Source organism: Protopterus annectens, chromosome 3.part0 (genome assembly GCF_019279795.1).
Source record: "Protopterus annectens isolate FY-2018-M chromosome 3.part0, PAN1.0, whole genome shotgun sequence".
NCBI classification, from domain to species: Eukaryota; Metazoa; Chordata; order Ceratodontiformes; family Protopteridae; genus Protopterus; species Protopterus annectens.
In genome coordinates this window covers 530,482,183-530,506,609 of record NC_056731.1, presented here as the reverse complement: position 1 = coordinate 530,506,609, position 24,427 = coordinate 530,482,183, and the positions used below count along the sequence as shown (strand labels likewise).

The 24,427-nt window shown below is 43.3% G+C and overlaps 1 protein-coding gene across 1 annotated transcript in view; it reads left to right on the top strand.

Moving 5' to 3' along the window:
• Positions 1-24,427, top strand: part of ABHD5 (abhydrolase domain containing 5, lysophosphatidic acid acyltransferase) — a 774,004-nt gene that overhangs the window by 678,515 nt on the left and 71,062 nt on the right. The window contains exon 6 of the mRNA XM_044064943.1: positions 5,168-5,354. Coding sequence (XP_043920878.1) covers positions 5,168-5,354 — 187 coding nt within the window. The remainder of the gene's footprint in view (positions 1-5,167; positions 5,355-24,427) is intronic.

Here is a 24,427-nt window from a genome sequence, read left to right as displayed (position 1 = left end):
AATCCGCTCTGGTTGTAAAAAACAAAATGCACTAGCCAAACACCTTTCTCTGCACAGAAGACACACAGGTTTTAAACTCCAGATACTGTATCGCATAGACATGGGTGCTGTTGAAGGTGATATCCTGAATGTACTAGAAAAACATGAACTCTTATGGCTATTAAAGCTGAAATCTTTCAGAAAGCCTGGACTAAATTACTACTGTTCACTTAAAAGTATACTGGAACTTAGAAAATTATCACATTATTTACAGCACTAATTTTATTTTATTTTTCCACTCTCCTTATTTAAAGATTGATTTTAGTGTTATTTTATATGGAATGTTCACTACCTTTATAAGGACAATATTTTTTACTGTCTCATACTGGCCATCACTAAGTTAATGTACTTTTCCTGGTTTAACTTATCATTAAATGTACATATAAGGGTGTATTCTTGTTTTACTGATTTTAATATGCATATTGGTTAGTTATAGAAAAATTTTTGTAGATATATATTTTTAGGATTCTTGTACAACAATAATTTACGAAAATATCTAGATTATGTTTTGAACAATGTCTTTTTTCTGGATGCCAAAATATTATTTTTTTGATTGACAAATGGTCTAATGTGTAAATATTTCCAACCATGTATTTTATAATGTCTTTGCTAAATTAACAGACTTTGTTTAATAATAAGCTGTTTAATAAGAAGTGCCACATCATTATTAATTTTATTAATTTTATCTAAAGTTCATAAAGTTTAAATTCTTAGGACATTTAGTACCATCTCGAATATCACACTGGTAAGGAAAGGATGGTGGAAGGGATTTGAATTTGTTAACATGTATACCATCATACTTTGTTTTACAACAAAAAAAGAAAACACTCCCTTACCTTATAACAGGTGTATTAGCCTCGATGCTTGAGGTGACACTATCATTCTGTTTATTTTTTGTTTTGTTTGGATCGCTTGTCTCTGTACTTAAAGGATTTTCAACTGGAAACAGACCTTCTACCCTGTTGGATTACTTCTGAATACCTAGTAGTGTTAATAATTCTGTGTAACCCTGCCTGTTGTTTCTCCCTCACGATATCTGTGCAGTGACTGAGACCTGGTTCAAGGCTCCCGAGAACACCCCAGCACTACCAGGCTATAATTCATACCACACGTTTCGGCCACAAAACCCGGACCGAAACACGAAGGGCGGAGGTGTATCCATATTTAGCAAGGACATCCACACCTCCAGGATAGTTGCAAAACGACGATGCCTCTGAAATCATCCAAGTGCAACTAACCCAGAGCAAAAATGCATTCCAAATTGTAGCTTGCTATAGATCCCGCACCATGACCCAGGACCCTCACTCCTCATTCCTGGAGACATTGGAAAAAATGAGGGTCCAACCAAACACCATAATAATGGGAGATTTTAACTACCCTAACATAAACTGGGAAAACTACTCTTGTAATAACCCCCTTGCTCAACGATTCCTGGAATTTATTAACTCTAATGCTTGGGATCAACTAGTCAACACCCCCACCAGGGGCAACAGTATTCTGGACCTGGTCATCACCAGTATGGGTGACTGGTGCTCAACACCGGAGATCAACTCCTTGCTTGTTCGATCAGACCATAAACTAATCACTGTAGATATCCACATCCCGACCCCACCCCCACACAAGGAAACAATCGTAAAAAATTTCTCCAAAGTGAACTTCACGCTATTCAAAACTGAGGTGACTAACTTCATGACACCCATGCAGATGGATAACACAGTCAATACAGTCACAACTGCTAAATCCTGCACAAATGCACTCTACAAGCACCTGCATGAGTGCATGGATCATGCTATCCCCAACAAAACCAAGATGCTATCCTCCAGAAAAAGGAAGCTAATCTGGTGGTCCCCTGCCATTAACAAACTCTACAACAGAAGGAAGAAGCTGTTGCAAAAGAGAGTAAAAACCCATGTATGGAGGAACTCACTGACGGGCCTCAGTAAGAAACTAAGATCCCTTATAAAATCCTCCAAAGCTAATTTTGAAAGAAAAATTGCCACAGATTCCAAAGACAACCACAAGTCATTCTTTAGCTATGTCAAGAACCTCCATGGCAACACCCAGATCTGCACCGAGCTACAACAGAATGACTTAAAATATACAGAGCCAACTGATACTGCCAACATATTGGCAGATAGGTTCAGTGCAAACTTTACTCCCCTCTCACCCCTCCAAAGGGCCTATAACTATACCAGATGGTTGTAAAGCCCCAGTAATCACAAACACACAGGTAAAAATGGCACTCTCTAAAGCCAAAAACACAGCATCCATGGGACCGGACAACATCTCAGGCTGCGTCTTACACAAACTCCAAAATGAACTAGCCCTCCACCTAAAAATACATGTTCAATCAAAGCCTCACCACAGGCTATGTGCCCACAGAATGGTGCACAGCAACAGTTATCCCACTCCACAAAGGAGGAACCACCAAAGACCCTGGGAACTATAGACCTATTAGCCTGACAAGCCTGGTCTGCAAGCCTATGGAGCGTGTCATCATGGAACTCATAAACAAAGACATTGGTAACCTCCAAACTCTAGATGCTACCCAAGTCAGATTTGTAAAAGGCAGGTCATGTCTCCTAAACCTGGTAGACTTCTTTGAAACAGTTACTAAGGCCATAGACGAGGGCAAGGTAGTCCACACAGCCTACCTGGACCTCGCTAAAGCCTTCGACACTATCTTTCATTCAGGAATCATAGATAAACTTATCAACCTTAACATAAACCCTTACGTCACGAGATGGGTGGCCAACTGGTTCATGGACAGAACCCACACGGTAAAAGCTGCAGACTCCAGATCCAACTCCAAACCAGTGACAAGTGGTGTAACCCAGGGTTCAGTCTTGGGACCCCTCCTGTTTGGTATATACTTTTCTGAAGTGCAAGCAAACACCAAGGGTCTATGGCTAACCAAGTTCGCAGAAGACTGCAAACTAGGTGCCATTATCGATTCCCCTGCTGACGTAGACATCCTGCAAAAGGGCCTCAGAGACAGACACCTGGTGTCAACATCATGGCCTCAAGCTAAATGCCAAAACGTGCATTGTTATCCCCTTTGGTAAAAACACAGTACCCATGAATTGCCAAATGGGGAAAGTTCACTTAACACACAAAGTGTGATAAGAGACCGTGGGACCCAAGCGGATAGTAACCTCTCCTTTGATAACCACATTGCCACAGTGGTCAGAAAATCTTTCTACTTGGCCCACCTAATCACAAAAGGGTTTGCATCTAGGAATAAGGAAGTCATCGTTCCCCTCTACTCATCACTTATTAGACCCCTCATTGAATACAATTCCCCGTTTGGGATGTACCTCACAAGACACCTACAGCAACTTGAGAGGCCCAAAAAGTACCTCACCAAGAGGATTGCTGGCCTCAAACAACTGCCCTGTCGACTGACTCAAAAAACTCAAACTCTACTTGGTCGCATACTGCTTACTCCGAGGAGACCTCTGTTTGACATACAAAGCTATGTCAGACCCGGAATTGCTGGACATGCTCCACTTGAACAAATCCCAGTCTCCTCTAGCCACACGCTCTAGGGACCTAAACCTCACCACAACAATAAATAGGATATGCAGGCAGGATATATTCTTGTCCTAGAGGCTTCCCATGCTCTGGAGCAAAATTCCCATCCACATCAAGCAGAGCTCATCATTAGCATTATTCAAGAAAAACCTTGATAAGTGGATGGGTGATAGGAAGTTCACCCCTGGGATTATGTCTGGGGCACTGCTCAATAGAGGGGCAGGAATTTAACAATACATCGGTGGTGGAAGCCAATACACTGTTGGCTAAACTTGCTTTGGCCCTCGGGCCGATAGCCTAGTACATACCTATGAACCTATAATATTCATAATATTTCAAAATATGTTTTTATTTTTTGATTTAGGACATTTATAAGTTTGCTACTTCTACTACCATTTTTTGATTTTTTTCTGATTGTTAATGTATAGTGATTAACTAGACATACAGGAATTGAAAACTTCCACACAGAGAAGTTTCTTGCACTGTTTTTTAAACTTTGGAATGCTATACAACTGTTAGTAAGAGAAGAAGAAATTATGTCAGCATTGTATCTGATGTACATCTCAGAACTTTTATCAAGGGCAAAGCATCCTACAACATTTTATGCTGTCACATAACGTTTAACCCAAAATATTTCTTCTTTGCTGGCTAGCAGGTTTGGACTTTTGACAGAGAAAGATGAAAAATGGGTCCTAGTAGTCCACATGACTTACCTGTAAAAGCAATTTCTTTGACTGTCTTTGTTTCCTACCACCACAGTTAACTGTGCCATAGTACATTGTGATGAGTCAGCCAGGATTAGGTCTTCCTCCATTAACTCTGGTATCTACCACTCTCTGGTTTACCTAACATCTTTCCACTACTCACACTCTAGCTCATTCTCATAGTACATATTGTTACACATGCATCTTGGTAATATGAGTGCAGGCTTAGTGTGTACAGTTTATGTATGCATGTTTGGCCCCTGTTGTCTGATAATCATGCTCCCATGACTCTCTACTAGGATCTGATCATCAATCTTACACTTGCGCGCGCGCACACACACACACACACACACACACACACACACACACACACACACACACACACACAGTATTTTACAACATATAGTGGCTTAAAGTCTCTAGCTGATGTTTGTCATTTGATAAAAATAGAAACCTAATTATCATGGCACTATGTATGTATGTATATGTATTAACTATACTGTAAGCAAGGTGTATCTTACAGATCTTTTCTTGATCACCTCATCATCTGCCTTCGTACATTTTGACTATGAATAAGTCACACAGCCAGAAAAAAAAGTTCCTTGAAAGCAAGCATTTGTGTCTAGAGAGCCTTCTGTGGTTACCTAAATTGAAATGAATGAAAAGTAACCAAGTGCTGCCCACTGTTTACACATTCTGTCCATCCCTATCCAGGTCATAACAACCAGAGCTTGATACTATGTGACTGACAGAGTTGAATGTAATGCTACAAATACATGACTGGAAAGGGCTTTCTACAGAGTCTTGCAGTGTTCATATTGTGTGTGGGTTAAGTAACTTGTATTTACAAGTGTGGAAGATCCCTATTCATAGTTATGTTTTATTAACAGTGGTGAAACTGCCTTCAGAAGCATGACCATACCTTATGGATGGGCAAAGAGGCCAATGCTGCAACGCATTGAGCATTTAGATCCTAACATTCCAATCACGGTGATATATGGGGCCCGATCTTGTATAGATGGAAATTCTGGAAATGCAATCAAAATGCTGAGGCCGGGTTCATATGTGGAGACTATTGTAAGTGGTTAATATTGTCTTTATTTGGTTATTTTAGTGTTTACTTCCATTTTACTGAGGAGTGCTACAGTGCTTATCTAAAATAATTAACTACAAATGTCATGGTTTGCTGTAATACTGTTCTTAATTTTTTTTTTTTTTTACATCTGTGGTTAGTTGTCATTAAACTACTCTTGCAACATGGATTTGTCATTAAATTACTTTTATACATCATGGGTATCTGTTCTCAGGTGTCTTAAACTCCTCACTTATACTTTTAGAACTACCCTGCCTGTTGTTTCTCCCTCACCTGTGTTGCCAGCTCAGTATTGACATGGACAGATTGTTTTTGGTATCCCCAAGGTTCAAAAGGACATTTTGTCACCGCTTTATTGGTTAATTGTACCTGCACAGAATTCCAAGACTTATCTTTATCAGTTTTTGTGGACCGTATTCTTAAGGGACCGATTAGTTCTACCAAATATATATTGAAAGATTCATGTGATTTTCTTATGAAAATTAAATCACATTTTTTAGTGAAAATCTTATTTTTCCCACCATTGATGTTGCAGATTTGTTTACAGGTATACCCCACCAGGTTGGATTAGAATTTTGTTCACTCAACTATTGTAGATCTTACTCAATTGGATGACCATTCGATTAATTTTATAGTAGAAGCCATGGATTTAATTTTGTCCAATAATTTTACTTATTTTGAAGGCAAATATTTTCGCTAGTTTAAAGGAGTAAATATGGGGGCCAGCTGTGACCCTATTTATAAGAATTTGGTTATGTATAGTTGAAAAAAAATACATTTGAACCAGATTATTAACAATATTGGTATTTTTATTTGCATTATTTGGACAATAGGTTTATTTTGTGGAAGGAAACCAATAACATGGCAGATGAGTATTTTTGTATAAATAACACTGTGCCATTTTTAAGGTTCACCCACAGACAGTTTTTAGATAATTTGATTACCTTGATGTGATTGTTTTTAAGGACAACGTATAAAGATGTTTTGGTTCAAGGATTTGTAGGAAACCTACTTTTTCCAGTAGTTATTAGGATTTTTATTGTTGCCACCCAAAATATTGTAAGAAGAATATTTTAAAGGGCAGTTAGGATAGCAAGAACGTGCTCGGATTTTGAGAACTTTACTCTTGAAGTGGGCAAGGTGTTCAAGGTGTTTGGATTTTTTAGCAAAAATATGTGATGAAGTGGTTGATGGATGGGGTACAAAGTACACACCACTTTTAGATGCGGAGTGTGTAACTATACTTCAAAATTTGTCGCATGCAAGTCAGAATAGGGACTCCTTTTTGATTTCCCTGGTGGTTACATTTAGTTGCTCTTCTAAAATGGTTAAGAATATAGTTACCAATAATTGGAATATTTTAAAAGTTAATGAGTAGGTTTTTAAGACCTTAGAGGAGGCACCAAATGTTGTGTACAAGACAGGTAAGAACTGTAAAAATTTATTTCAGCACCCAGTTATTAAAAATATGGGTAACTTTATTAAAGGTACTAGGAAATGTGGTGCCTGTAACCAGTGCCCGTATGTGTTGTAACAAGAATGTATTAATTTGGATGTTTTTTCCCTGTAAAATTCCCTTGGCTTCTGGTAACTGTGCATCTAAGGGGGTTGTTTATATAGCATTTTGTAATGGATGTTCAAATTATTATGCAGGGAAAACTGAAAGGCAGTTTAGAAAGAGAATATATGAGCATTTTTGTGTCATTTCAGAGAGTAATGTAAATAAAGCTTTGTTTAAACATACACAGATATGCAATTTCGTGAAGTTTAGTTTTGGTTTATTGGAAGTGGTACCTTATGATGTATGGGGTTGTCCTTAGGAAACCAAGATAGAATACAAAGAGTTGATTTGGCAGCTTCAGTTGAATGCTTTTTAATGGATTAGGTTGAAATGAACAAGTTTTTATTGCTCCTGTACTCAAGCTTAGAGCTGCAAAATTGTAGTTAGTTTGCCTTTTATATATACTAAACTTTTTCAATAATAAGTTTTTCATTTTTATTCTTGTGTCTTTCGGCTTTTCCCGGTTAGGGGTCACCACAGCAGTCCGGTCCGCTAATAATTGGCAGTAGATTTTTACATGCCGAGTTGCTGGCCCTGACGCACAACCTTCAACGAAGGTACACCCATTCACGCATGTCTACACACAGAAGACACTCTAGCGGAGCATTGAACGGGACAACGTCTTACTGTGAGGCGACAACGCTACCGCAGCACCACCACCGCAGTAATGTGTCTTATTATTAACTAGTGTTTCTATAAATAATATTTGGTTTATTATATCTTTTCAGTACAGTATTTTCATTATTTAATGTTTTATTTCTCTACTGGATGGCTGTGAACATGTGATTACATTGAATCTGTTATTTAAATCAGGTTGTAGACAATTTTTATGGTTCTGATGAAGTCCCATGATAACTTGGGGAACAAAAGCGCTTAACCATTTATGTTGAATTTACATTTTTTTTTAATTTATTTTTTTTTTTTTATTAAAAAGCTTTTTTATCCTGGGTTGGATTTTATTTGTGGACCTAGACTATGAAGTGTAGTGTTGGGGCACCTGTTGTTACTGACACTACGTGAGATGTTTGTTTTTTACAAGTTTATTATTAGCATTTTGGCTGCATGATTACACACTGTTATGAGTTTTGGTGTTATTAACATTTTACATGATTTATTTGTTTAAATTGCAATTTTCTTGCCATTTTGTATGCTTTATTTCTAGGCTAACACTGTTTTATACTGTTTCAAATCATTTGGGGCTTTTTTTTTTTTAACTGAAACTCGGAAACTTTGGTGACATGTTATTTTGTGCTTTGAACCATGTTATTGAAACTACTGTTTTTTTATTCAGTGCAGTATTCAGAATAGTGTTCCTAAAGAAGTAGATTCCAATTTGTTATTTAAAAGCAGAATAGTGAGATTTGTCCATTTTTTACTGGGCTGATGGTGCAGCCTTTCTTTGGTATGGCTTTGGCTATTTTTGTCCCCTGACTTTTTGGACTCTGATACAGCCCCCCCCCACCCACCTCCATCTACCCCTTGTACACCTAAAAATGCAGAAGTAAATCAAGAAATATGCCTCATCCTAAGCTTCAGACCCCACAGCAACCTTGGGCAGGCTATATGACCCATTCTCCTTCTTTTACCAGCAGGTCCCCTTATGTGGTGTTAGTACCACAACTGTGCATGACACAAGGTTCATATATGTCCTCCAGGGCTATACCATTGCCTGGTTCAGATACAGGAGAATCAAACTCTTTAGGTGCAGGGGAAGTCATGGGTGCAGAATCTTTTGCCAGTGTTGATATGTCTCCACCCAGAGATTCTCCCACTAGTGTAGCGCATGCAAAAAAGAGACATAAGACCTACCACATTGTAGAGCAACATTCTCAGACTTTTTTTCAATTGATCTGGTGGCTATTGCTAGACTACTGTTCTGGCAGTTGATTACTGGGTGCAAACCTGAGTTATAAGTAAGGCCAGTGCTCAAACCTCAATCCACCACCCAAGTGTCCTGATTTTGAAAGGGATGTGAAATCTGAGGTGTCAGAAGTGCCAGAGACTAATTAAGCAGTCTCCTTTGAGGGTGAAGAGGTTCAGAAACCCAAGCAGATGTTTTCTTTTACCGCACATGCTGGTTAGATTTTGAATGTATTCATTTGGGTATCTGATCTTTTGGAGGATGAGGCTTTGGACGTGATGACCTTCCCTCCATTGCCCCCAGTGCTGGAAGATGTTTTTAAAGAAAGCTTGCAATTCTCCTCTGCTGAATGAGTCTCTTCCTAAAAAAGTGTTTAAGAAATTCAAGGTTCAGCCATGCCTGACTTCCAAGCCCTCTTATCTACTGACCTGGCTTTTGTATCCCCAGTGACCTTCTCCAATAAAGACTATGTTTTCACCAAACCCAGTCCATCAAAATAAATTAGGGAAATGGTTAGACTCTCAGGAAAATAACCTGGTGCTGTCTAGCATGGTAGCTTTTAAGGTGTTTGAGTGCCATTATTTTATGTGGAAGTTTGTGTTGAGATGTGTATACAGCTTAGATGAATTCACTACATCATTACTTGTGGAGCAGAAAGACTTTGTGAAAGAGGTTCCAATGTTTTTCAAGTGTCTAAACATGTTTTAAAGAGTGCCTTGGAGGGAGCCAATACTTTTTCTAGAAATGCAGTGATGTCTGTTGTGGTAAGGAGGCAAGCAGCTGAAATAATGTGATCTTGAATGCTTCACTTGATGTTGTTGTGTTTGTTGTATAGCAGCAAATCAGATCATTAAACACTGGAATGACAGAGGTAAAGTGATATAAAGATAATGTTTCATATTTCCCAAGTTTTCCTCCACTAAGCAAGATTACTTTTGGTGGCCCAAAAAAACAGAAATCCCAGTCGAACAAAAATGAAGCCTCAAAAGAAAATGACAAGATGAGAACTCTGCCAAACTTGGCAAGAAGGGTTCCTGTGCAGAAAGTACAACTCCCCAGCCAAGGCTTGGCACTCATCATTCCCAAGTTCCCCACTGGGTTCCCCATCACAAAAGTTAGCTCTCAATAAGGTGGATGGCTGTCAGTTGTTTCTGACAAATGGGTGGTCAACACTGATACCAGAGGTTACAGGTGACAGTGGAAGGAGCATCCACTTCCCTTCCTCCTCTGGACAAGACTTTATTTCCTGCCTGCATGCTGGCACATGTTGGATGTAAGGGGATAGAGACAGTCCCACCTTTGGAGAGCGTGAACAATTTATACTCTAGAATTTTCTTGGTCTCCAAAAAAGAGTTGTTGCGGAGACCGTTGTTGGACCTATCCTTTCTGAATACTTTTGTCAAGGTCCCCAAGTTCAAGATGCTCATTCTGCAGACAGTGTTTCTTCTTCTGCCAGATCACTGCTTCACAGTGGCCCTGGATCTGTAGGATGCATATCATCATACCTGGATGACGTGCTGATCTGTGCAGAGTCTGCATCCAGGTGTTTGGAATCGCTAGGCAACGTCTTGACTTTACTCTCACAGCTAGGATTCAAGTTAAACATTCAGAAGTTGTGCCCGACGCCCTCACAAAGGCTCATCTTCCTGAGGTGCTTAATCCACACCTACAAAGGAATGGGTTTTCATCTCAAAGACAAGGTCCTGTTCTACCAGATGATGTTTCAGGAATTTTCCAAGAGGAATGTCAGCTTAGCAAGAGAAAAATTCTAGGACTGATTGTGTCCATAATTTACATGATACCACTGGCTCATCTCCACATGAGGAAAATTCAGTGGTATGCATGAAATTGTTGGACCCAGCACCTACATTCTCTCAAAAACCAGGTGCTAGTGCTGACCTTCATCAAATGAGAGTTGTAGTGGGGGAGAAAACAGCTGAGTATCAATCCAGGACTTCCCTTCTCACCTGTTCTGACGCAGTCTGTCCAGACAGATTTGTTCGATTTTGCCAAGGGAGCTGTGTCAGTAGGAGAGCAAGTGCAAGCCACTTGGAGTCTCAGGGATGCAGGGAAGCACATCAGTGTCATATCAAGGGAATGTTGGCTGTAATCCATTCCTTAAACGTCCTTCATCATCAATGGGCTCAGAGTCCTTTTTCTTGTGGTTACAGACAACACCACAGTGATGTAGTACTTCAGTAAACAAGGAGGTATGAGAGTATATCCTCTATCCTGGTTGGCAGTGATGGCCAGGGAGATGACTTTACAGCATTATCTGACTCTTCAGGCATCGCACATCCCATCAGAGCAAAATGTTGTGACAGACAGATAATACTGGGCAGACCCACATGAGTGGCATATCAAGGCAGTGGTGTTCTAGGATCTAGTCTACATGTGGAAAACACGTCAAATAAATCTGTTCCCCTCATTTCAAAACAGACGTCTGGAGAAATTTTGTTCCAGACATCCATGGAGTCATACAGGACAGATACATTCTCATTCTCTTGGACAGAAATGTTCCTGTATGAGTTTCCACCCTTTTCACTGATTCTCCCTCTCTCTGATTCTTCAAAAGTACCTTGTGAAATGCCAAATAGCATTGTGGTGACCCCCTATTGGTCCAAGCAGTCTTGGTTCTCCCTTTTAAGGGTATTGGCCAAGGCCAGTTACCAAAGACTTCCTCACACTCTGAATTTGCTCATATCATCTTAGGGACATCTGGTCCACCCCATTTTGGAGCAACTACAACTGACAGCCTAGAAGATTCAGTCTTGACTCCGTTTAGGTACTTGTTTCATGAGGATATGCAGCAGGTGTTAGAGGCTAGAAATGCTGTTACTAGGAAATCTTATGTTTACAAATAGATGATGTTTTCTAAGTATTGCCTAAGTGGGAACAGAGGGCCACTTGAGATGAACATCCCTTTGGTCTTGAAATATTTGTCTGAGCAAATTCAAGATGCCTTATGGTATGCATCTGTTAAAGTGCATTTAGTTGCCATCTCTGCTTGTCTGCCAGTGGATCCCCCTCTTTCTTTTCCTCTTTTGGTAAAACAGTTCATGAAAGGAGTATTGCATATGAGATCTCCCCCAACAAGCAAATTCCTCCTTTGTGGAATCTCAACTGTGCTCTGGAAAAATTGACCTTACCCACTTTCATACTTTCTGCTTAGGCTAATGTGAACTCATAACATGGAAACTTGTTTTGCTTATGGCTCTGACATCTGCACGGTGAGCCTCTGACCTACAAGCTGTCATGGTGGGGCAACCTTACCTGATTTTCCGCAGGGCTAGGAATGTGTTAATTCCTCTTTCATGCCAAAAGTGGTCTCGGAATTCACTGTCAATCAATCAGCCTCCCTGTGTTCTTCCCAGAACCTAAGTGTAAGGGAGAGAAGACACTTCATACTTTGGATGTTCACCAGCAACTCAGGTACTGCCTTGATGGAACAAAATGCTCCAGGAAGGCTGAAGTGCTTTTTTATTTCCTACACTAGGCAAAGAAGGGTCAACCTGTCTCTAAGCAAACCATTGCACATTGGTTTTGTTTTCTTACATGCACCATGGCAAAGAAAGGACCTGGTGGAATGTCCCTTTAGCCTTTTCAGTGGTATATTGGAGAGGAGTGGATTCTAGAAGTATTGTTGAGGCAGCAACTTGGCCCTGTGTCCACACTTTTAAAAAACACTACAAGCTGGGTGCTTTTTCTACATCCAGAGGTAGCTTCACTAGGACCATTCTCCAGGAGCTCTTGGACAATTATCCTTCCTCCTCCTAGGTTGGGTAAACTTTGGGAATCTACCCAAATGCCAGTAAGACAGTGTGTTTGTTGAATGAAAGTCCTGTTTACGTGCATCACTAGATGTTCTAGAACACACTGCCTTACTGGCAGTAACCATCCACCGCTCCTCTTTTTTGAATGTATATAGTTTGGTGTTTGAGTTACCATGGAGTACTGCTCCACGGCCTTTATTGTATGTGTGTCTGTGTGGATGTTTGTGTTTCACTGTTGCAGTCATCACCTGTGGTGGGTTATCCCTACTGTGGTAGTACATGGCCAGCCAGAATATCAGAGTCAATGTTTTTCTGCGTCAGCTGCAGTCATCTGTAGACTGACCTCAGGTCATCAGTGCTATAAAGCAAGGCAGCTGACACCATTAGATCAGTCTTTCTTGCCATGGAGCCCATAGCAGAAGCAGTTCACAAGTGTGCCGGTTGGTTGCTACCAGAGCTCGGATCACAGCTGAAAACATCTAAAGCTAAGTACCCACTGAGGATTGCTTTTTCTTGCAGTAACCGATGTCCGAAAAAGTTAACAATTGTCTCGCCTGTGGAAAGCAGATCCCACACTGAGAATTCCATTCATAACACGTCACTTGTTTAGGCCCAGACCACGACTTCACCTGTTGTCGGTTCTGTGCCCTCTTTAACGCAAGAAGCATTCATCATAGAGCTCTTTTTGTGGGCAGGCATTTTTGTCGTTAGTCTTCACAAATGGCATCTGTCAGCCAACAATCCGTAGAGCCTCCGAAAAAGTGTAGGGATAAAGATGGAGACAGACCACACAAGGCTAAGCCTTCCGATGACTTTTCCACTAAGCAGGTCATCAGTTCTCCGGAATTCAGTGAGGGTCTTTTGCAGCCCCGATGCCCAATGTGATAGCTACGCAGGCCTCTACCGAGACCCTTTCGGAGTATGCTGCAGAAGTCTTCTTCATCTTCAGAGCCTTTGGTTGTCCCTGCCTCGGTTGGGTCTGGCACCGCGACGCAGGCACCAGCTTCCGAGGAGGTCTTTCGCACTACCGATTCTGGTCAGAAACCGATGTCTTCACACTCGACTACCGTTTCTCTTAGACCGATGAATACCCTTAGGCCTAGAATTCAGGCCACCCCTAGAAAATCTACCTCTAGCCACCATCTTACTCTTGCCCCTCCACCCCAGGCCCAAATGCTTAAGATGGCGGAGGATCTTATTTCCCTTATCAGGGGCAATCCAGCCACAACCTCTAAAAGGAAAAGACACCCTTCTCCTGAACTATTGACAGAGCAAGATTCTGAGGAATCTGATTATTCAGATTTTGAAGAGGAACAACAACCTCTGACAGCTTATGAGGATTCAGATGCAGAGGAATCCATCCCTTCTGTCCCTCCACCAGAAGATCTCTCCTTTGGGGAAATCCTGCACACCCTCAGGGAACATTTTCAATGGGAATCTCAGGATTTCCCTCAGTCTAAGAAAAGACTAATAGAATTTCTAGACCTGCCCCAGCACAGACCCCTGGCCATCCCTCCTATTTTAGAAGTGGTGGATGATGTTTTCCATGAATCCAGTTTAGCACCTGACGCCCTTGCACCTGCTCCCAGTAAACCAGACACTTATTACAGATTACCAGACTCTCACAAATACCTGTACAGAAATCCTGCTGCAAACCCGGAGGTCATTACGCAGGGACCTAAAGGAGCCAGGGCTAATTCTGCAACGAATCCCTCACCTTCTGATAAGGATGCCAGAGCTTTGGACAGATGGGGTAAAAAAGTTTACACCTCTGAAACCTTAGCTATCAGAGCTCTCAACTGTCAGTTCCATATGTTAAAATATCAATGGCACACTTTGGAATTATTAAAGCAGAAGATTTCTACCTTTCCTAACTGTGCCAATTCTAAAGAGGTAGTAGATTTATTGTGCTCTACTTGTCAAGTGGCAAATCACTCTTTACACTGTGGAGATGATGCACTAGAAGCCTCTTGCAGGGCAGCAGTGTCTGGATCTGTCATTAGGAGACATGCATGGTTGAAGGAAGAACCTCTACCTGATCATGTCAAGTCTAAATTAATTGATGCACCCTTGGATAAAGACTGCTTGTTTGGAGAAAAAGCAGAAGTGGTGCTTAAAAAGATGGAAAACAAAGCAAAATTTATGCAAACAGTAAAAGATTTATTTCAGGTTCAACCTCATATATTCAGCAGGAATTTTCCTTCTAAGCACTGGTCCTTTCCTGCCCCTACCAGACAGGGGCAAGCTAAGCCCCGTGGGACAGGCCACTCAGGTCCCTATCCCAGGGGCAACAAAGAACCAAACAGTGGACCACTTCCGCCTCTAACGCAAGAAGTTCTAAGCCATCCCTCTATGTAAAAAACTCTCAATGACCCCCCCCCCTCTGCCCTCCTTTTTCCCACCAAAAGCTTGGAGGAAGGCTATCCCACTGCAAAGAAAATTGTCTGTCTGTAACAAAGGACCAGTGGGTCTTAAAGATCATTTTTCAGGGATACAAATTCAGTTTCAATGAACTCCCTATTCCCAGAGGGTACCCAGATGTACCTCCAAACCAGTGGGCAGAAGCATTAAAACAAGTGCAAACTCTCATATCCTAGGGAGCAGTAGAACCTGTTCACACAGATCAAACAGGCAAAGGCTTTTATTCCAGGCTATTCCTTGTTTCCAGAAAGGAGTGCACTTAGGTTCATAGGTTCATACTAGGCTATCTGCCCTAGGGCATTTATAAGCCTAGCCAGAGTGTGTTTGGCTTTCACCACCCATTTTAAATTAATTTTGCTATGCCCTTTTTTGAGGTTAGTATACTGTGCCTTTGTCTAACAGTGACACAGAAGTGATACCCGGGGTAAACCTACGATCTCCCATCCATTCATCAAGATTCCTCTTGAAGAGAGTCAATGAGGGACTCTGCCTAACCTGGACTGGGATTTTATTCCAGAGTGAAGGGAGCCTCTGGGTTATGAATCTGTCCCTCCAGCATGTCCTATTTATTTCAGTGCTGAGGTTCAAGTCTCTCGAGCGCATAGTTCAATGGGATTTGGATTTTCTGAGGTGCAGCATGTCCATTAATTCCGGGTTGGACATGGCTTTATACGTCAGGCACAGATCGCCTCTGAGCAGGTGGTATGCCACTGAGTAGAGCTGGAGTTTCTTTAACCGGGCAGCATATGGCATCGGTTTGAGCCCTATGATCCTCTTGGTGAGGTACTTTTGGGGTCTTTCCAGTTGCTGCAGGTGTCTGGTAAGGTACATCCCGAAAGGGGCATTGTACTCAATTATGGGCCTGATGAGGGATGAGTAAAGTGGCATGATGACCTCCCCTGATCTAGATGTGAATCCCTTCATAATTAGGTGGGCTATATAAAATGTTTTTCTAACCACTTTGGCCACGTGGTTGTCAAATGAGAGATTGCTATCAACTTGGGTCCCCAGGTCCCTAATTACTTCTTCTGTACTTAATGGATTACCACCTATGTGGTAATTTGTGGGCACTTTGTTTTTGCCAAAGGAGATGACTATACACTTTTTGGCATTTAGCTTGAGGCCATGGCTCTGGCACCAGTTGTCTGTTTCAGTGAGGCCCTTTTGGAGGATGCTTGTGTCGGTTAGAGAGTCGATTATGGCACCCAGTTTACAGTCATCTGCGAACTTAGTCAGCCACAGTCCTTCCGTGTTGGCCTGTACCTCCGAGAAATATATACCGAACAAGAGAGGTCCCAGGACTGAGCCTTGTGGGACGCCACTTGTAACTGGTTTGGAGTCTGACATGGCTCCAGCAATTCTAACCATGTGGGTTCTGTCCTTGAGCCAGTTTGCAACCCATCTAGTGACATAGGGGTTTATATTTAAGCTGGTGAGCTTATCTATGATGCCCGAGTGGGGTATTGTATTGAAGGCTTTTGCGAGGTCCAGGTAGGCTGTGTGGACCACCTTCCCCTCGTCAATGGCCTTGGTGACTGTTTCAAAGAAATCAACCAGGTTTAAGAGGCAGGACTGCCCTTAACAAAGCCGAACTGGGTAGGATCCATTGTCTGTAGGTCCCCAATATCTTTATTTATGAGGTCCATGATGATCCTTTCCATAGCTTTGCAGACCAAGCTAGTCAGGCTTATTGGGCGATAGTTTCCAGGATCCGTTGAGGCACTACCTTTGTGGAGAGGGACCACTGTTGCTGTACGCCACTCTTTGGGTACATATCCTATAGTAAGGCTGAGATTGAACAGTAGTTTTATGTTTGGGTTTAGCTCTTCTTGGAGTTCATGTAGGATGCAGCCCGGGACACCGTCTGGTCCCATTGATGCTGTGTTTTTTGCTTTGGAGAGGGCAGCTCTTACCTGAGCATCTGAGATGTCAGGGGCAGCACTCTGCTGGGATAAATATTTGCCCTTTTGGTGGGAGTAGTTTGCTGAACCTGTCAGCTAGGATGTTGGCAATGTCTGTGGGTTCGGTGTATTTTTGTCATTTTGGACTAATTCTGAGCATATCTGGGAATTCCCACCCAGGTTCCTAACATAACTAAAGAAAGCCTTGTGATTATCCTTAGTGTCCTGTGCAATTTTTCTCTCAAAGCTGGCCTTAGACGATTTTATGAGTGCCCGTAGTTTTTTGCTAATACTGATCAGAGATGCCTTCCCTTTTTGGGATTTTGCTCTATCATGTAGTAGCTTCCTCCTTCTATTGTATAGTTTGTTTATGGCTGGGGTCCACCAGACAGGACGTCTGCCTTTGGAGGATTGGGTCTTGGTTTTATTTGGGATTGCATGATCCATGCATTCCTGAAGGTGTTCATAGAATGCGTTTATAAAGGATTCTGCGGTCTGGGCCGTATTTTTCACAGGCCCGGGGGCTTTGAAGGATTCCACCTCGGATTTGAGGAGTGTGAAATTTGCTTTAGATAAGTTTTTCACTGTGGTTTTCAGGGCAGGGGGTGGAGTCGGGATGTGAATATCCAGTGATATTAGTTTATGGTCTGATCTTACCAGTGAGGGATACACTTCTGGTCTGGAGCATAGAGTCCCCATGTTGGTGATGATCAGGTCCAGTATGTTTTCCCCTCTTGTGGGAGTGGTAACAAGTTGTTCCATAGCATTTGAGTTTATAAATTCTAGGAACCTTTGGGCTAGGGTGTTGGAGCTAGAGTAATGCTCCCAGTCTATGTTTGGGTAGTTGAAGTCGCCCAATATAATGGTGTTTGGAGAGACCTTCATATTTTCCAGTGTTCTCAGGAAGGCCGAGTGGGGTTCCTGGGTTTGGGAGGGTGGTCTGTAGCAGGCTATAAACTGGAAGGCAGTTTTACCCACTGTTAGTTGCATATGGATAGTCTCTGATGCTTCGTGCTGTGCCACCAACCTGGAGGTGTGTGTATCTTTGACGAATATTGATACTCCCCCTCCTTTTGTGGTACGGTCCATGTTTTGGGGCCGAAAAGCATGGTATGAGGTATAACCTGGTAGTGCTGTGGTGCTCTCGGGAGCCTTGAACCAGGTTTCTGTTATTGCACAGATATCGATGTTCTCCATGCTAAGGAGAGTTTCGAGTGCGTGCATCTTGAAGTTTAGACTTCTGGCATTGAGTAGCATTACTCTTCGTTTCTTATCCCTTGTGATACCTATGGAGGTGGGTTTTTCTTTTGAGCCTTGCCTAAAAAAGGTACTATGGGGGTAGCAAGAGCCTTTGCCAATATCCGAAAGCCCAGGGGTGACAGGTGCAGGCCGTCCCTAGCGAAGCATCATGGCTTGTCGAGCATGTCATCCCAGGCTGACAGGCATTGGATCCCTTTTGAATGACACCAATACTTAAGCCAATTGTTGAAATTGATCATCTTGTCTTCATATTATGGCATCATTCTTGGTGAGGTTAAGATGCACTCAAGGTCAGGGTCATACCGGCCTGGGCTACATGCTCAGAGAGCTCCTCTATGTCTCTCTTCATGTAGTCCAGGGAGGTACGTCTCAGGTCATTCACACCAGCATGGACAATGAGTCATATTTGTACTTGCCTTGGAGTGACCTGAGTGCTTGATACCCCATCCTGGATATGTCCATTCTGAACACCTCCCTCGTGGTGCCCAAATTCAAAATGCTAACCTTGCAGCAGCTACTGACTATGCTGGCAATAAATGCCTGGTTAGTGACCCTGGACCTAAAAAATGCTTACCTCCACATCCCTATAAGGGAGCCCAGCAGGAAATTCCTGCATTTCAGAGCAGGCTCACAGCACTTTCAGTTCTCTGCTCTTCCCTTTGGCTTATATACTGCTCACAGAGTTTTCACCAAATGTTTGGCCCCAGCCATAGCATTTTGCAGACAGAGATGATACAGATTTATCCTTATCTGAACGACTCCCTCATTCAGGCAGAGTGCAAAAAAAAGCTGCTGTAGGACCTCCACTTTGTCAAAACCCTCCTAACTTCCTTGCGGTTCACCAACAACGAGAAGTCGTCATAGTAAACACCTTCCAGGAGGATCATTTTCCTGGGAACACTGCTGGACACAGCATGCCAAATGGTCTTCCCATCCCCAGAAAAGCAGAGCTTCCTGCCTCTTTACTTTACCCAGCTGGCATCCAAAAGTCACCTCACAGTGAGGAAGTTCCTGCAAGCCCTGGGGTACATGGCATCTTGCACTCTTCAAAAATCCCTCTGGCCAGGCTTCACATGAGGAAACTTCAGTGGTATCTAAAGAACCTTTGGTATCAACACTCACAGCCTCTAGAGACCTCTCTCCCTCTGATCCCATGTATAAGGGCCAAGATTCTCTGGTGGGTAGGGGCCTCTGCCAAGAACCAGGGTCTTTCCTTCATCATCCGCCCTACCAGGCAGACCATCACCACCGATGCCTCAGACATTGCTTGGGGTGTCATCCTAGCAGGCAGGTGCTCCCAAGGTCTTTGGGATGCCCAACACCTTCCCTTATATATCAACCAGAAGGAAATGATGGCACTGCAAAAGGCTCTGACATCCTTCCAACCCCATCTCAGGCCAGGGCTTCTCCTTATCAAAACAGACGACAACACCACAGTACTGTCGTACATCAACAAGCAGGGAGGGACACAATCTTACCCTCTGTGCTGGCTAGCCATGAACCTCTGGCTGACTGCCTCCTCCATGGGATTACACCTAATAGTTCAATACCTACCAGAGATCAACAACACCCTGGCAGACGACTTAAGCAGACACTTATGGGACCCCCATGAATGGCAGCTCCACAAAAAGATCTTTTTGCAAGTCACTCAAGCGTGGGCCGGAGGTGGATCTCTTTGCTTCGCACCTCAACCACCAGCTAAAGAAATTCTGTACCATGGAGTATCACCACCTACCATGGAAGGTGGATGCCTTGACCTTCCCCTGGAACTCCCTCTTCATGTATGCATTCCCCCTTCTGCCTGTTATTCCCAAGGTACTCATCAAGATAAGGGAGGAGAGACCCAAGGCCATCCTTATTGCTCCAGATTGGCCCAGACAGCATTGGTACCCCTTTCTGTGCAGCCTGACATCTCAGCCTCCCAGGCAGCTTCCCCATATCCCAAACCTCTTGATTCAAGCAGGGGGGGAATGCTGCACCCAGTCTTGCAGACTCTCAAACTGTCAGCATGGCTGCTACTCCCAAGGTAAGCAAGGGGCTTCTGTTAAACAAGCAGATCCTAGACATTATCACAGAGGCTAGAAGGCCCAGCACCATAAAATGTCATGCAGGGAAATGGAAAAGATTCTGCACCTAGAGCCAGTCCAGAGGGGTCAGTTCCTCACAACCTTCTGTCCCTCTTATCCTGGACTGTCTAGCGGGATTACTCAATAGTGGCCTCTCCTTCTCTTCTGTTAAAATTCACGCCTCAGCCATTTCAGCTCATTTTAACACAGACCAATCCGTGATGTTCTTCGTGTTTCACTGTTGCAGTTATCACATTTGGGTTATCCCTGCCATGGTAGCCCTCGGCCAGCCCGAATACCAGAGGCTTAGTATTTCTGCTTCAGTTGCTGTCACTTCAGGACTGATGTCAGGTCTTCAGTAGTATAAAGTAAGGCAGCTGACGCCATTACATCAGTCTTTCTTGCAGTGGAGCCTGAAGCAGTTTGCACGAGTGCCAGTCAGCCGCTACCTGAGTTTCATCTACCGAACTGAAGTTGAAGTCTTCTAAAGCTAAATACCCCATTGGGGATCCTTTTTTCTTGCACTACCTGGTTTCAGAAAAAGTTAATAATTGTCTCGCCTGTGGAAAACAAATACCACATCGAGACTCATTCTTACTGCGTCACTTGTTTAGGCCCAGACCATGACGTCCCCCGTTGTAGCTTCTGTGCTTTGTTCAACGTCAGAACTATCTGTCGTCGGGCTCTTATTGTAGCTATATATTTTTACTTACATTCCTCAAATTCCGATATGGCTTCAGTAAGCCATCCGACAGCAGGTCTTCTGAAAAAATGTAAAGACAGAGACAGACCGCACAGGTCCAAACCTACCGACAATGCTTCCGTTAAGCTAGTCGTCAGTTCTCCGGTCCTAAGTAAGGGGCTTTCGCAATCCCTGATGCCTGCTTCTGTGGATTCGCAGGCCGCAACCGAGACCCTTTCAGAATCCGGTATGCCGCAAAACTTTTCTTCGACTAAGGATCCTGTAGTCATCTCTACCTTGGATGGGTCCGGAGCCTCAGAGCAGGCACCGGCTTCCAAGGAATACCTTCGCACTACCGATTCTCAACACAAACCGAAGTCTTCTTTCGCAGCTACCGTTCTTTCGAAAACGACCAAGTTTCTTAGGCCCAGGGTACGAACCACACCCAAGAAACCGACGACCCAATCTCAGGCATCTGCTTCCTTGCCTCAGTCTCACATGCTTAAAATGGTGGAAGACCTGATCGTGCTGATCAGGAGAAGCTAAGCTACCCCTTCCAAAAGGAAAAGAGATCTGTCCCCGGTAGTTTTGTCTGAACAAGAGTCAGATGACTCTGATGCATATGAATATGAAGACATGCAACCCCTCTCTACTTATGAGGATTCTGATGCAGAGGATTCCATCCCTTCAGCCTCTCCTCCAGAAGTGTTTCCCTTTGGGGAAACCCTTCATACCTTATGGGAGTATTTCCAATGGGAGAGTCAAGACTACCCTCAGTCTAAAAAAAAGACTCAGGCAATTCTTAGATCTCCCGCAGCACAGACCCTTGGCCATCCCCCCCAATCCTGAATGTTGTGGAGAATGTTTTCCTGGAATCCAGCTTGACTCCTGACACCCTCCCTCCTGCACCCAGAAAACCAGACAGGTGCTATGGAGTCCCTGACTTGCACAAATTTCTTTTTAAAAATCCTACTGCTGACCCTGAGGTAATTTCTCAAGGGCCTAAAGGGATTAAAGCAACCTCTGCTAAGAATCCCACCCCCTCAGATAAGGATTCCCGAGCACTAGACAGATGGGGTAAAAAAGTATACACCTCAGCTACTCTTGCTATCGGGACACTAAATTGTCAGTTCCATATGCTAAAATTTCAGCAACATACCCCTGGAACTCCTCAAACAAAAAATGTCTTCCTTTCCTGCTTGTGCAGAATCTAAAGAGTTACAAGAGTTAATGCATTCTGCAAATCAAGTAACTAAACACACCTTGCACTGTGATTTTGACACCCTAGAAGCTTCTTGCAGGGCAGCAGTCACTGGATCTGTCATTAGAAGGCATGCATGGCTTAAGGAACAGCCCCTGCCAGACCATGTCAAATCTAAATTGTTGGATGGCCCCTTGCACAAAGGCAACTTATTTCCGACTAAGGCAGAAAAGGTCTTAAAAAAGATGGAAGAAAAAGCAAAATCTATGCAGACAGTTAAGGATTTCTTACAGGTCCAGCCACCCAGGTTCAGCAGGCATTGTCCCACCAAACACTGGTCTTTTCCTGCTCCCACTAAGCCAGTACAGCCCATGCTCCGGGGAACCAGACCCCCCCCAGACAGCAGCCACAGGGAATGCAGAGATCTAAGCAGTGGACTACTTCCACTTCAAAACCAGGGAGATGTTCTTCGTGTTTCACTGTTGCAGTCATCACACTTGGGTTATCTGCCTGCAGGTAGCCCTCAGTTGGCCCGAATGCCAGAGACTTAGTATATCTGCATCGGTTGCTGTCACTCCAGGACAGACGTCAGTTCGTCAGGGGTATAAAAACAGGCAGCCAATGCCATTACATCAGTCTGTCTTGCTGAGGAGCCCGAAGCAGAAACAGTTCACATGAGTGCTGGTCGGCCGCTACCTGAGTTTTTCGTTTTTGAATTGAACCATCCTGAAGTCTTCTAAAGCTAAGTACCCCATTGGGGATCCTTTTTTCTTGCTCTAACCGATGTCAGAAAAAGTTAACTATTGTCTTGCCTGTGGAATGCAAGTACCACACCGAGATTTTCATTCTTACTGCGTCACCTGTTTAGGCCCAGACCACGACGTACCTCACTGTCAATTTTGTGCCTTGTTTAGCGCCCGAACCATTCATCATCGGGCCCTCACTGTCGCTAAATACTTTCATTCTCAATCTCCATATTCCAATATGGTTTCGGTAAGCCATCTGACTACCGATATTCCGAAAAAACATAAGGATAAAGACAGAGACAGACTGCACAGGTCCAAAGCTGCCAACGACACTTCCGTTAAGCTAGTCACCAGTTCGCCGGTACTCAGTGAGGCGCTTTCGCATCCCTTAATGACCACTTCAGTGGATTTGCAGGTCTCTACTGAGACCCGTTCAGAGTCCGGTATGCCGCGAGACTCTTCTTCAACTATGGAACCTGTGAATGTCTCTACCTTGGATGGGTCCGAAGCCGTTGAGCAGGCACCAGCTTCTGAGGAATTTCTTCGCACTACCGATGTTCGACTTAGACTGACGACTTCAGTTCTGTCTAAAACTACCACGTTTCTAAGGCCAAGAGTACATGCTATGCCTAGAAAACCAACGACCAAAGTGCATGCACCTGCTCCCTTGCCACAACATCAAATGCTTAGAATGGCAGAAGACCTTCTTATGCTGATGGGGGAAGTCAGCCTTCCCCTGCTAAGAGAAAGAGACCAGTCCCTAGCAGCTTCAACAGACCAAGAGTCCGACGACTCTGAGGTATCTGATTATGAAGACATGCCCTTATCTGCTTATGAGGATTCAGATGCAGAGGAATCCATTCCCTCTGCCTCTCCTCCAGAGGATTTTCTTTTGGTGAAACCTTACATACTTTAAGAGAGCATTAATATTAGGAATGCCAAGACTATCCTCAGTCCAAAAACAGACTCAGACAATTCCTAGATTTGCCACAACATAGGCCTTTAGCAATACCCCCAGTCCTGGAAGTTGTTGAAGATGTCTTTATGGAATCCAGTCTTACTCCTGATACTTTATCCCCTGCTCCTAGGAAACCAGACGGGTCCTACTGCTGACCCAGAGATCATTTCCCAGGGGCCTAAAGGTATCAAGGCAACTAAAGCTAAGAATCCCACCCTTTCGGACAGGGAATTCCAGAGCTTTGGACATATGGGGTAAGAAAGTATATACCTCTGCAACTCTCGCCATTAGGGCTTTGAATTGTCAGTTTTACATGCTGAAGTACCAGCAACATATTATGGAACTTATTAAGCAAAAAAGTAGCAACCTTTACAGACTGCAGAAAATAAAAAATTGCAGGAGCTCATGCATTCTGCAAACCAAGTCAGTAAGCATACATTGCAGTGTGGCTTTGACACCCTGGAAGCGTCTTGCAGGGCAGCAGTCACTGGTTCTGTACTGAGAAGGCATGCTTGGCTTAAGGAGCAGACCTTGCCAGAACATGTCAAATCAAAGTTATTAGATGCTCCTTTGAACAAGGACAATCTGTATGGCACCAAAGCAGAAGAGGTTCTTAAAAAGATGGAA